Below are 13,412 nucleotides of genomic sequence, written 5' to 3'. Positions count from 1 at the left end.
AACAATGCTCTGCTCATAAACACTACTGAGTAAGTGAATAAATGCAAGTACCTCCAATCTCACAAGTACAAACAATAATCTCTGAACTATTCTAGTGAACATAAACACCCTCTAATTTCACTGTATAGTCTCAAGAGGACCATTTTTTGTTAAAACCAAAAGAAAGGTCTCCTTTTGACTTGCTTTAAACAGAAGTGAAATTCCAAAGGCTAGTTCTGAACCCACTACTAGGGGAACTTCATTCATAATCACTCCCAGAGAGCAAGGGAACATGAAGACCAAGCACTAAATAGCTACAAAAGACATTCTTCAGAACAATAAAAAAAGAAATTCAACCTGCAGTGATAACAGTAGTAGGACTTCCTAAGGTGAAGAATATTAAATGTTAAATTATGAAAGAGGGAGCTTCTTGAAGGATCTCTCCTTCCTGGGAGACGGGAGTCTAGCAGGAGGGGGTTTGGCAGGCCACTGCCATGCTGGAGGCCTTCCTAACCAGGCCTAGTGGGGGTGCGGGACTTGGGTAACCCCAGCACCCCTCTACCACCTTGCTCCAGATCTCCAGGGCTCCCCCGGGCCACATGCCTGGGCAAAGCCAGTAAGTTGGTGGAGCTTGAAGGTACCCTAGGCTTTCCCCCATTATCCATTCAGCTGCTTAGGGAGGGTCTGGGTGGGGCCCTGAACTTCTGGCCTCCCAGCTTCTTGAAGTCACTGGTAATCTCTGTCCAGTCTATATTTTCAAAATCGCGCGGGGGCGATAGCCCCCACGCGCACAAGAAACATTAATAGTACTCACTATCATTGAATTATGTTTTTATATATGCAGAATGTCCATTTTGTACTCTGCCCTTTTGCATACCCCTTCATAAGATCCTATTTCTCTTTAATTCCTTAACTCCTATCATCATTACTCCTCATTTACCCTTTCTAACTTAAGTACTGTAGAGTCCTAAGTCACAGATCAAAGTGGTGCCCTGGAGTTAACACCCACCCAACTACTTTAAAAAGCATAAAAAGGACACTTATGTCTCTTCAACATTTTATGCATGTTTTCTTTGACGGCTATAACTTTTGCTGAATATTTTCTTATACAGTGATGATCCCCCCCCATGTTTTTTATCTTCTCTTTGTGAACTGCTCAATATGAAATTTGGTGTAAAAGAATCCCTCAGTTTAATGCTTATGTTTGAACCAAGTCATGGGTATTGTTGGAAATGTTCTTACGCCCCCATATAGCTGATAGCACCACGTGGCTTTATTTGTTTGCTTAGGCACACTAAAATGGGAAAATACTATACATACCAATAAGTTCTTATCTAATAGAGATGGGAACACACAAATCTTGTAGTGCAATGAGACCTTACACCCTGAACATTGACATAAAGACCTGGTACAGGCCTCAGAAGAATGGGCATTCTCCATTCACCCCTGATCTAGAGAAGACATCTACAAAACATCCAAGGTTGTATATAACATCACCTAAAGGCATTCCTCTACCAGGGAAGACCCTACAGCTGCTCTGACATCGATCTACTCAAAAAAGACTTCCCTTACCACTAAGAAGACTTAACAAAAACAATGACCTGCTTACTGGACAGGGCTTGCTGTATTACCCCTTAATTGTGAGGTTTGTCTATAACATCACCTGGAAGCAATCCTCTACCACGGAAGACCCTACCACTGCTCAGACATCGTCCTGCTGAAAAGAGACTTCCCTTAACAATGAGAAGACTTAACAACGACCTGCTTACAGGACAGGGCTTCCTGCATTGCCCTTTAATGGTGAGGTGAAACGAGAAGATGCTCCACATCATGACTTCAATTTAGGATATGCAGATTCCAGAATCTTTAATACAGAAACATGATACCAACAACAGAGACTGTGTGAAAAGTGTGTTGGCACTACGGACAATGTCTTAGATCGGAAGATAACTTGCCTGAAGCCTAGAGTTGGTCTTATGCCAGGAAACTTCAGGGGTAGGATCTCTTTGTATTTAGGCCAAGGTTATTCCTTTCCATGCCTCTCATATTTTGGTGGGCCTATGCAAACAACAATTTGCCACTCTAACACCGTTTTTACTGTGCTCCTTTGACTCTAATCCTTAAAATGCATCCACTTAAAATTTGAGGTTAAATGCACCCACTTAAAATTTGAGGTTAACTTAAGCTAATATGCATATACATGGAAATGTAAAAAATACTATGCCTCTAATGTTTAAGGAGTTACATAAGTTTTATGGCTTTAGATTGCCTTGTGTGCTGTTAAGAAATATTACAATGTGCTACAATATGGGGAATTGAGGGACAAAGTAATTGTACATGGATTCTGTTTTATTTATCTTAACATTCTTTGGCTGAAAGTTCAAAGTTAAGATATCAGCAAGGGGACTTCTTCTGAGAATTATGTTATGGCTGATTGTCCTTCCACTGTAACTTTACCTTGTACTCTTTCTTTGCATCTTTTGTTCTCATAATTCAAAATAAAAAAATTTAAAAAAAAATTAAAAAAAAAGAATGATTATTTTGGAAAAGAAAAACATCTCAATCTGCTAATAAATGTCTTTTATTCCACTTTAAAAAAAAAATGGGGCCGGAGAGATAGCATGGAGGTAAGGCGTTTACCTTTCATGCAGAAGGTCATCGGTTCGAATCCCGGCGTCCCATATGGTCCCCCGTGCCTGCCAGGAGCAATTTCTGAGCACGGAGCCAGGAAAAACCCATGAGCACTGCTGGGTGTGACCCAAAAACCACCAAAAAAAAAAAAAATTATGAAAGAGGGTCCTGGAGCAACAGTGCAGCGAGTAAGGAGCTTGCCTTTTATGTAGCTAACCTAGATTCGATCCTTGGCACCTGATAAGGTCCCCTGAGACCATCAGGAGTGAGCTATGAGTGCAGAGTCAGGAATAAGCTCAGCACAGCCGGGTATGGTCCCAAAAAATAATTTAATTTAAATTATGAGAGAAATGGGGCAAGGGAGAGAGCTCAAAGAGGTAGGTGAATGCTTGCTATGCTGAAGCCCCATGTTTGATCCCAGCACAGCATTGTACTTGTACTTCATACACTGATAAGAATGAACCCTGAACCAAGCTGAAGTAGCTGCTATTTTAGTAAAAACACACAACATTTTATATATATATATATATATATATATATATATATATATATGTATGTATGTATGTCTGTGTGTTAAAGATGCCACTTATACAAAAAATATGAACAGATTTCAGCAATTTTCCAGCTTGCAGAGAAGTATCTAAATCCTAGTAGACTAGTACTTTCTACCATAACTCTGACACAATTAAAATATTCTCTTTCCAGCAAGGCAGATAGCTAAAAGGCTGATGTGTGCTTTAAATGTAGGAACCTCAGGTTCAATCCCTGGCACTGCATAGCCAGTCCCTTGAACACTATTTCCTGCAGCACTTGTCCCTTAAATTTTATACCACTTTTTTGGGGGAAGTGGACCATACCCAATGGTGCTCAGGGCTTATTCCTAGCTCCATCCTCAGGGGTCACTCCTGGCAGTGCACAGGGGACTAACTGTACTGAGTAGCAGGGATAGCACCTGAACTCCTGTCCTATCTCTTGGCCCAAAAAGTCTATTTTTTTTATCTTATTTGAGTTTTTTTTGTTTGTTTGTTTTTGGTTTTTAGTCACACCCGGCAGTGCTCAGGGGTTACTCCTGGTTCTATGCTCAGAAATCGCTCCTGGCAGGCTCAGGTACCATATGGGATGCCAGGATTCAAATCACCATCCTTCTGCATGCAAGGCAAACACCCTACCTCCATGATATCTCTCCGGCCCTTATCTTATTTGAGTTTTTGTTTGATTTTTTTTGGTGGGGCTATACAAAGGGAGCTCTGGGCTTACTCTGCTCTAAGCCCAGGGACCACTATTAATGGGCTCAGGGGTCCATAGGAAGTACCAGAAATAGAACTTGAATCAGCCATGTGCAAGGCACTGTACCATATCTGCAGGTTCCCCAAAAGTCTATTTTTAAAAACAAAAGCTTATATTCTTACTGAAACCTCATCACTCTATAAATTTACCTTTTCTAAATTTCAGCTCTGATGCAAATGTGGGTACAAGTTTATTAAAAACAAAGCAAAAACCTCAAAGATTTATAAAGTCTCAGTCAAAAACTTCTAAAGGGATATGCTAAGTTCCACCAAGAACTGCAAAAAAGCAAGGTGGCGTGTCTTTCTTTCTTTATTTTGTTAATGTTTCATTCCAGGGCCAAAGGGATAATATTATAAGCAGTAGAGCATTTGCATTGTACACAGTTGACTGGATTCAATCCCCAGAATGCTATAGGGTTCCCTGAGCCTTGACTGCAGAGCCAGATGTAAAACCTAAGTACATCTAGCCGTGACCCCAAAATATTAATGAATGAATAAATAAATAAATGGTGCATTATTCTGAAATCACCCACATCCAAACTTGAGGGTATCTCTTTCTTTTTACTCCATGGATTTTTCTCTCCTTATTAATATTTCCTAAATAAAACAATTAGTTTTACTATTTGGTAGCCCCCTGAGCATCACTGCATGTGGCCCAGAAACAAACAACAAAAAAAGAAAATTATTTTGGTTTGGGGGCCACATCCAGTAGTGCTCAGGGTTTACTCCTGGTTTTGCACGCAGAAATCACTCCTAGAGAGTTTTGGGGAACCATATGGGACGCTAGGGGTCAAGCCTGGGTTGACAGCATGCAAGGCAAGTGCATTATCCACTGTACTATCACTCTGATCCCCCCAAAGGAAATTTTGTTTTGTTTTGTTTTTCGGGCCACACCCGTTTTGATGCTCAGGGGTTACTCCTGGCTAAGCGCTCAGAAATTGCTTGGGGGGGTCCATATGGGACGCCAGGGGATCGAACCTCGGTCCTTCCTTGGCTAGTGCTTGCAAGGCAGACACCTTACCTCTCACTTCGCCGGCCCCGTCAAAGGAAATGTTTTAACAAAGCATTTAGAAGTCTTTGCCACCATAAACTGCTTATCTTGAGGAAAGGGAATTGCTTTCCTTGAGTATAGCCTTTTTCTTTTTTTGCCCCGCCGCCCCCAAGTATAGCATTTTATTACTATTAATTTTTTATTTGGTTTATTTCAGTTTTAGCTTTTTTTTTTTTTTTTTTTTTGGTTTTTGGGCCACACCCAGCGGTGCTCAGAGGTTACTCTTGGCTATCTGCTTGGAAATAGCTCTTGGCAGGCACAGGGGAACATATGGGACACTGGGATTCAAACCAACCACCTTAGGTCCTGGGTCGGCTGCTTGCAAGGCAAACACCGCTGTGCTATCTCTCCGGCCCCTCAGTTTTAGCTTTTAAGCCAGACATGCTCAAGGCTTACTTCTGGCTCTGTGCTCAAGTGATCACTCGCAGAATAATTTGCATCACATACTCATATGCATACAAAGTGAGCGCCTTAATCCCTGTACTACTCCTCAACACCACTGAGACTACAAGGAATAAATGTCTCTTTCTTGAAGCTAAAAGGAAAATACAGCAGGCAAGGTATTTACCTTGCAATGTGGCTCACCTGGGTTCAATTCGCAGCACACATAAAATCTCCTGAGCTCTACCAGGAAAAACCCCTGAGTGGAGGGCCAGAAGCAGGCCCTAAACACAGTTAGGTATGACCCAAAATCTAAAAAGTATAAGTCCTCTGCCCTGCTTCACAATCAAGATGCTGAGTACTATTGACCATTGTCATCTTTGGGCCATATGTAATGACCACCACACACTTCCCATCTCCACACCATTCTAATATGCTGCTGTTTGCTCTGAAGTATTTGCTCTGTTCAGAGCCAAGAGAAAGAACAAATCTAAATAGAACAGTATGTGGAACAAATGCAAACATGCTCCAAGTAAGAGACCATCTTATCAGTAAAGTACATGAATTTGAAGTGACTAGAGAACATGAACTTAGTGAACTTAGCAATCAAACTTGGTAGCTCATGGGCCTCTTCTGATTAATTTCTGATTCTTAACTATAGTCTTGAATAGTACAGTTTCTGATTCTATAGTTGAACACAATCTATTCTCTCACTGGGAAGCATGCTGTTTCATGTTTGGAACCAGACTAGGTGCTCCATGAGCTCAGGATCATGTTTTAGTCATTTGGCACCCCAGTGCCTGGCAAAGCAGCACACTCACAACAAACTCAACAGAAGTTTTGCTTCCTCTATGACTCACAGAATTAGGCAGATGTTAAGTCTGATAATAGATGCAAATAATTTCATAAGAGAATATGCAAGTCAAGGAGCTTGAGAGAAAGGACAGTGAGTAAGGAGCTTGCCTTGCCCAGTTCCATCCTGGCAACTACATATGGTCTCCCAAGCTCAGCCAGGAGTGAGTACTGCCAGTATAGCCCAGAAAAAGAAAGAAAGAAAGAAAAAAATCTTAAGAATATGCACATAGGGTCCGGAGAGATAGCACAGCAGCACAGCGGCGTTTGCCTTGTAAGCAGCCGATCCAGGACCAAAGGTGGTTGGTTTGAATCCCGGTGTCCCATATGGTCCCCCGTGCCTGCCAGGAGCTATTTCTGAGCAGACAGCCAGGAGTAACCCCTGAGCATCGCCAGGTGTGGCCCAAAAACCAAAAAAAAAAAAAAAAATGCACATGGGGCCAGAGAGATAGCATGGAGTTGGGGCATTTGCCTTGCATGCAGAAAAAAGATGGTTAAGTCCCAGCCTCCCATATGGTCCCCGAGTCTGCCGGGGGCAATTTCTGAGCGTAGAGCCAGGAGTGGCCCCTGAGCACTGCCAGGTGTGACCCAAAAACAAAAACAAAAACAAAAAGAATATGCACATAACTTTATATATAATATACACATAATATTTAATGAAAGCAGGGACCGGAGAGATAGCATGGAGGTAAGGCATTTGCCTGTCATGCAGAAGGTTGTTGGTTCAAATTCCGACATCCCATATGGTCCTCTGTGCCTGCCGGGGGTGATTTCTGAGCATAGAGCCAGGAATAACCCCTGAGCACTGCCGGGTATGACCCAAAATCAAAAAAAAAAAAAAAAAAAAAATTAATGAAAGCAGCAGCAGTGACTTTGGGCTACATGACTACTAATGGCTCAGCCAGTGCATCACAAGGTGACAAAACTTAGATAAGGTGATCTGATTGGCACCAGGCTCCTTAGCACTACCTCCTCCAGTTTCTTTCAACATAATGAATGCCTATTGGATCTGGTCACCTAGGGAACAGTGACAGGTAAAAACCATTGGGCCCTCTTCTTGAGTGGCTCTCGAATACATCTTTCACTTGTCGTACACTGCCACCGAAGTTCAGGCCATCACCGTCATCTTCCTACTGCAGTATTCCAATGTGTTTCCCTTATTTCCTTCTTCCTCCCCTCTTTTTTTTTTGGGGGGGGGTCACAACCGGCAGCACTCAGGTTTTACTCTTGGCTCTATGCTCAGAAATTGCTCCTGGCAGGCTTGGGGGACCATATGGGATGCTGGGATTCGAACCACGTCCTTCTGCTTGCAAGGCAAATGCACTACCTTCATGCTATCTCTCTGGCTCCCCCTTCCTCTCCTTTAATACATTCTCTACTATAACACAAAGTCAGCTTTCCTTAAAAAAAATCATTCAGGGCCAGAGCAATAGCACAGCAGTAGGGCATTTGCCTTGCAAGTGGCCAACCCAGGACAGACCCAAGTTCGATTCCTTGCATCCCATATGGTCCCCTGAGCCTGCCAGGAGCAATTACTGAGCAAAGTGCCCTGAGTGTTGCTGGGTGTGGCCCCAAAACCAAAATAAATAAATAAAATAATAAAAAAAAATCATTCAGATCATATCCCTTTAAAGGACCTCCCTATGTCCTTAGGATAATGTTGATCTATCTCAAAAATGGTCTAACAGGCCACCTTAGTCTAACAGGTGAGCTAGGACGCTCACCACCACTCCCTGATACTCTTCATCGCAGCCACATTAACTGAGCATGGAGTTTTGTAATTCAAGCATATTGTCTTTCTGTGGAAAACTTCATAGATCTGTCAAGAAAATTCCAACAAACATCAAAGAAACTCAAATTATGAATTTAGTTCTACAAAGCTAACAAGCTAACAACAGTTGTCGTTTAATCTATGTATAATCAACTATAGTTTATTTCCTTTTGTATAAAGGAAGAGTTCAAAGTACAAATTAATAGGACTGCGAGTACACACAGGAGGGAGGGTTGAAAGCATAAAACTACTTGATAAAAGCCAAATCTCTATGCCCTGATGCCGGTGATCACCACAGAGCAGCTGCTTAATAAATATTGGTCAAAGAAATAGAACCAAAGTGAATAAGAAATGATAAAATACTGGGGAGAGAAGAGCCCAGACACAATAAGTGGTGGTACAGGCATGAGTCCCAACTCCAATCATAAAATTCACTAGAGGTTTCTGAGAAGGCTCTTTCTTCTTATGCTGTGAAAGCCACAGAAAGACTGTTTCTCTCTTGCAGCACCTAAATGAAGACGTGTGTAGTGTATAATGCTACTAGCTGCTACTTAGTAACCTTTAAGTAAACTGCCACTAAGAACAGCAGTCTAATGCGTCCCTCCATCCCTAACTTCCAGTTATGTGAGATAGTATGCATTCATATGTGTGACCATTATTTGCTGCCCAGCAACTCCTAGTTGATTTCTATCTGAGAAGCTATAGTGGAAATCAACATTGGAGATGATGAGCACAATATGTTCTAGAACCTGCATAAATTAATATAGAGAAATACTAGAGAGTGATGATAGAGAAAACTGGTCAGATCCAGCTACGCTAGTAAGCTTTTTCAGCAAAGTTGCACTTTATTCTAAGGGCTGAGGGAAACTAAAAATTTTGAAGATAACATCAAAGCATCCCAGGAGGAGCCGGCGAGGTGGTGCTAGAGTCAAGGTGTCTGCCTTTCACCGAGGTTTGATCTCCCGGCATCCCATATGGTCCCCCCAAGCCAGGGGCAATTTCTTTTTTTTTTTTTTTTTTTTTTTTTTTTTAGTTTTTTTGGGTCACACCCAGCGGTGCTCAGGGGTTACTCCTGGCTGTCTACTCAGAAATAGCTCCTGGCAGGCACGGGGGACCATATGGGACACCAGGATTCGAACCAACCACCTTTGGTCCTGGATTGGCTGCTTGCAAGGCAAATGCCGCTGTGCTATCTCTCCAGGCCCTAAGCCAGGGGCAATTTCTGAGCACTTAGCCAGGAGTATCCCCTGAGCATCAAATGGGTGTGGCCCAAAAAATAAAAAAAAAAAGCATTCCAGGAAAAATGAATCATTATATATAAAGGAATATAGATTTATAAACTGTTAAGGCATTAAAAGTCTTATGAAGTGTGTCAGGTGTATTCCTTTTAAAGACACGCTATGTTTCACTGGACAGAAATTACAGTAGGTTAGACAGAAGGACTAATGATAGTGGAGAGAGTTAGTACAGTGGGTAAGATGATTGCTCCCCAACATCCCACATGGTCCCCTGAGCAAGTTACCAAGAGTAACTCCTTGGTGTTACAGGAATAACCCTGAGCACTGCCTGGTGTGGCTCAGTTATTTGTCATTTTTTTTAAAAAGAAAGGAGCCAGAGAGATAGTACAGTCGTAGGGTGTTTGCCTTGAATGTGGCCAACCCAGGATGGACCTGGATTTGACTCCCAGCATCCCATATAGTCCCCTGAGCCTGCCAGAAGCGATTTCTGAGCACAGCAACAGGAGTAACCCCTCAGCACTACCAGGTGTGGCCAAAAATTAAAAAAGAAGGACTAATGAACTGGACACACATAGCAATATAAAATACCTAGAAACATACAGAGAGACAAAAGACTAGAAAAAAATGAACAGAGCACCACAAAACTGATATTATTGGGGCTCACAAAGAAAAACTGGGAAACAACTGAATTTGAGGAATAATGGGGTCAATTTCCCCTAAATGTGATTAAAAACCATAAATACACATATTTAAGAATTAACAAATCAGAGCACAAAAATTGTGAAGAAAATTATACCAAGCCACATATAACCAGTTTTAAGAGAAAAATCTTAAATGTTTTTAAAAAATACAATCTTAAAAGCATCCCATATGGTTTCCTGAGCATCACTAGGAGTGAACCCTAAAGCAGAGAGCCAGAAGTAAGCCCTGAGCAGACAGATGCGGTCCACTCACCTCCAAATAAATTAATAATTAAATAAAAATAAAGATTCAAACAAACTTAAAATAGAAGGCAGGAAAAACATCAATCCTGTTAACACTAACAAAAGTAAAGTTGGACTATACTATACTAGTCAAATCCAGAATAAAGAACATAATTAAGGGCAAAGTCATATAATAAAGATGAGGTAAATTCTTCAAGAATACAAAACTATTGGGCCCGGAGAGATAGCACAGAGGTGTTTGCCTTGCAAGCAGCCGATCCAGGACCAAAGGTGGTTGGTTCGAATCCCGGTGTCCCATATGGTCCCCCGTGCCTGCCAGGAGCTATTTCTGAGCAGACAGCCAGGAGTAACCCCTGAGTGCAGCCGGGTGTGACCCAAAAACCAAAAAAAAAAAAAAAAGAATACAAAACTATTTTAAAAATGCAAGCACCCAGTAAATCAGCCCACAATAAGAAAATAAGATGCCTTTCATGGTTAAAACACAGTATCAGCATTCTTGAAACAAGGCAGACATTGCTAAAATGGCATGTCATGGGCTGGAGTGATAGTATTTGCCTCCACATGGCAAAAAAGTTTGATCCCTGGCAACCCACATAGTTCCCAAGTACTGCCAGGAGTAATTCCTGAGTGCAAAGTCCAAGAATAAGTAGCACTGTGTCTGTCTGCCCTCCCAAAAACCCCAAAAAATTAAAAATAAAATGATACTTCAGTCTCCATTCTCAGTAAGTATCATGCAGTTCTACCAAAATCTATGGTAAAAAAAAATAAAGGTCTGGTCTTTATTGAAGTACCAAGAGCCATTGAAGAACTGGCCCAAGAGTTGGTTCAGTGGTAGTCTATATTTCCTACATGTGAAGTCCAGTGTGGTATTTCCCAAAAGGTTCAAAGGTAGAATGGTATAGTAGCTTATCAAAAAACTTGTGACATTCATAACTTATTATAGAGCTGATGAAAAACTATCGAGTGTTGACTCACCTTTCATACTGTCTATCTCGTGGTAATGAAGCACCCCAGTGTCGAAAGTCCACAATCAACATAAGTAACAGAAGACAGGATATGAAGAAGAGCCCCAGGAAGGCCCGTTGCCGAGGCAGCAGGCTGACTGTGGGCACAGTGAAGTACCAGGAAGCTGGACAGAGGTAGGAAAAACTGATCCTGAAATGAGAGAAGCAGTAGTAAGTGCAAATAAGAACAACTGAGTGCAGAAAAGCCGTCTTCTGAATCAAGTAAAAGCCCTTCCTAATAAAGGTCAAAATGCACAGCATCAGAAGTCTAAAGGTTCTTTTAGTCTCAAATTTTAGAAAAGGACTTAAACAGTTCATGGTGCTCCTAAAAATATAAATCAGAAAAGCCTCCTCTGTCCTTTTTCCAAATTCTTTACTTTTGGGTGCAATTCATGAATTAATCTTGTATTGGCAACCTCAAAACATTGAAGAACTGGAACAATCAGTTTCCCACCTACAATGGGGCTGGAGTGATAGTACAGTGGGTAGGGATTTGTTTGCCTTGCAAGTTGCTGACCAGGGTTCGATCCTCAGCATTCAATATGTCCCCCACCCCAGCCTGCCAGGAGTGATTTCTGAGCGCAGATCCAGGAGTAACCCCAAGTGCTTTCGGGTGTAGCCCCAAAACAAACAGAAAATAAATATTCAAATGGTTTCCAAAAAAATACTTTAACGGGGGTGGGGGAGGGGAGCAGGAGAGACAGAACTGATGGTAAGGCACCTGCCCTAGATGCAGCCAATCCAGGTTAGATTCTTTGAATCCCACCTAGTCCCCAAACACTGCTGTGGTGATTCTGGAGTGCAGAGCCTGGAGTAAATCCTAAGCATTGCTAGATGTGGTTTCCCCAAAATAATTTTAATAGTCAATCAATAAATCAAAGTGAATCAGTTGTCCTAACCCCACCATTTTCCTCTCAGAAGTAATCATTGCTACCTAATTTTTATGTCTTTTCCTAAGGATATTCTAAGGATGCTTGTATTCTTCTTTATGGGTAACATCATATATGGTAACACAGTCCTGTGCGTGACTCCATTCCTGTTGGGTTTACACCATATCTACTATTATATGTCTTCATCTATTCTATTGAACAACTGTCCCATATTAATACATGATACACTAATTTCTCCTGAAACCTTCAGGGTATTTTATAATATATGGTTAAGCAAGTACTGCAGTGGTAAGTTCACTTTCTATTTTGATTCAAAGGGACCTCGGTGTGTTTTCAAAGTTGATTATCTCCCCAAAATCATTTTTCTATCTCCTTAAGGACAACCAATCTCACTCATACAGAAATTTAAAAAGACTTCAGGGGCTGGAGAGATAGATAGTACAGCAGGAAAGACGCCTGCCATGCAGTGGCCCACTAGGGTCTGATCCTCAGGAGTGATTCCTCAGTGCAGAGCCTGGGGTAACCCCTGAGCATTATAAGGTTTGTCCTAAAACAACGATTTAGGGGCCAGAGAGATACAGTAGATAAAGTGCTTGCCTTCCAAGCATCCAATCCCCCAGCACCTCTAGGAGTGATTCCTCAGCAAAGAGGCAGGAGAGAGAAAAAAAAAATTTTTTTTTCAATCTAGAACTTCTCAGAACCAGAATTTTCAGCATACACTAATCCTTAAGTTAGGAACTAGAAACCTGTAGTCTTCATTCCCTTTCTTAATCAACACAGTTTTGATGTTCCAGCATCATCTGACCAGGATGCAAAGTCCAAACAAATGCAAGCCTGGAGCAAATGGTACTGTAACTGTACCCCCAGGAACCCTTCAAACAGTATAGTCACCCGCGATTGAGACCCACATCCATCTTCCACCTGGCCAACTTGTAAAAAAATAAATAAAAAATAGGTAGCCTTACCTAGCCATGGGTTCCCTTCAGCAGTCTCAATGCCTGTCACCTCCTTTTCCTCTTGCCCTGAGAAAGTGGTCTCCTTGTCCTAGGCATCTCCTGCATCTGCAGCAATGGAAAGAGTTGGTGGAATTTCAGACTTCGAGGCCAGGCCAGTAGAGAAGGCTTCGGGGCCTGGGTTCTAGTTCCCAGGGCCAAGCAGATCCTGCCCCGGATCCCTGGGAATCCTCGAGGCCAGCAGCGTCCTCCATGCCCAGGTGGCAGAAGAGGGGGTCCCGCTGCTCCTCCCTGTCCCACAGCCATCCCGGGCCCACAAACCCTCCCACGCGCCCACTCACCGGCTCCAGCCGCCCCGCCGGCTCCCTCCGCACCCCTGGGCTCGGAGCAGAGCAGCACCTTCTGTCTGTCGCCCAGCCGGAAGAAGGCCCC

The 13,412-nt window shown here is 42.4% G+C and overlaps 1 protein-coding gene across 1 annotated transcript in view; it reads right to left on the bottom strand.

Annotated features, from left to right (window-relative positions):
• The window catches only part of ENTPD7 (ectonucleoside triphosphate diphosphohydrolase 7), a 45,668-nt gene extending 32,256 nt beyond the window's left edge, over window positions 1–13,412 (bottom strand). Inside the window, exons 1-3 of the mRNA XM_049764386.1 lie at window positions 13,322–13,412; window positions 12,993–13,088; window positions 11,109–11,288 (exon numbers count right to left, since the gene is read on the bottom strand). Of these exons, the coding sequence (XP_049620343.1) occupies window positions 11,109–11,288; window positions 12,993–13,000 (188 nt within the window). The 5' untranslated portion in view covers window positions 13,001–13,088; window positions 13,322–13,412. The remainder of the gene's footprint in view (window positions 1–11,108; window positions 11,289–12,992; window positions 13,089–13,321) is intronic.

The sequence above is a fragment of the Suncus etruscus genome, chromosome 17, assembly GCF_024139225.1.
Source record: "Suncus etruscus isolate mSunEtr1 chromosome 17, mSunEtr1.pri.cur, whole genome shotgun sequence".
Taxonomy (NCBI): domain Eukaryota; kingdom Metazoa; phylum Chordata; class Mammalia; order Eulipotyphla; family Soricidae; genus Suncus; species Suncus etruscus.
This window is presented reverse-complemented; position numbering and strand designations above follow the sequence as displayed.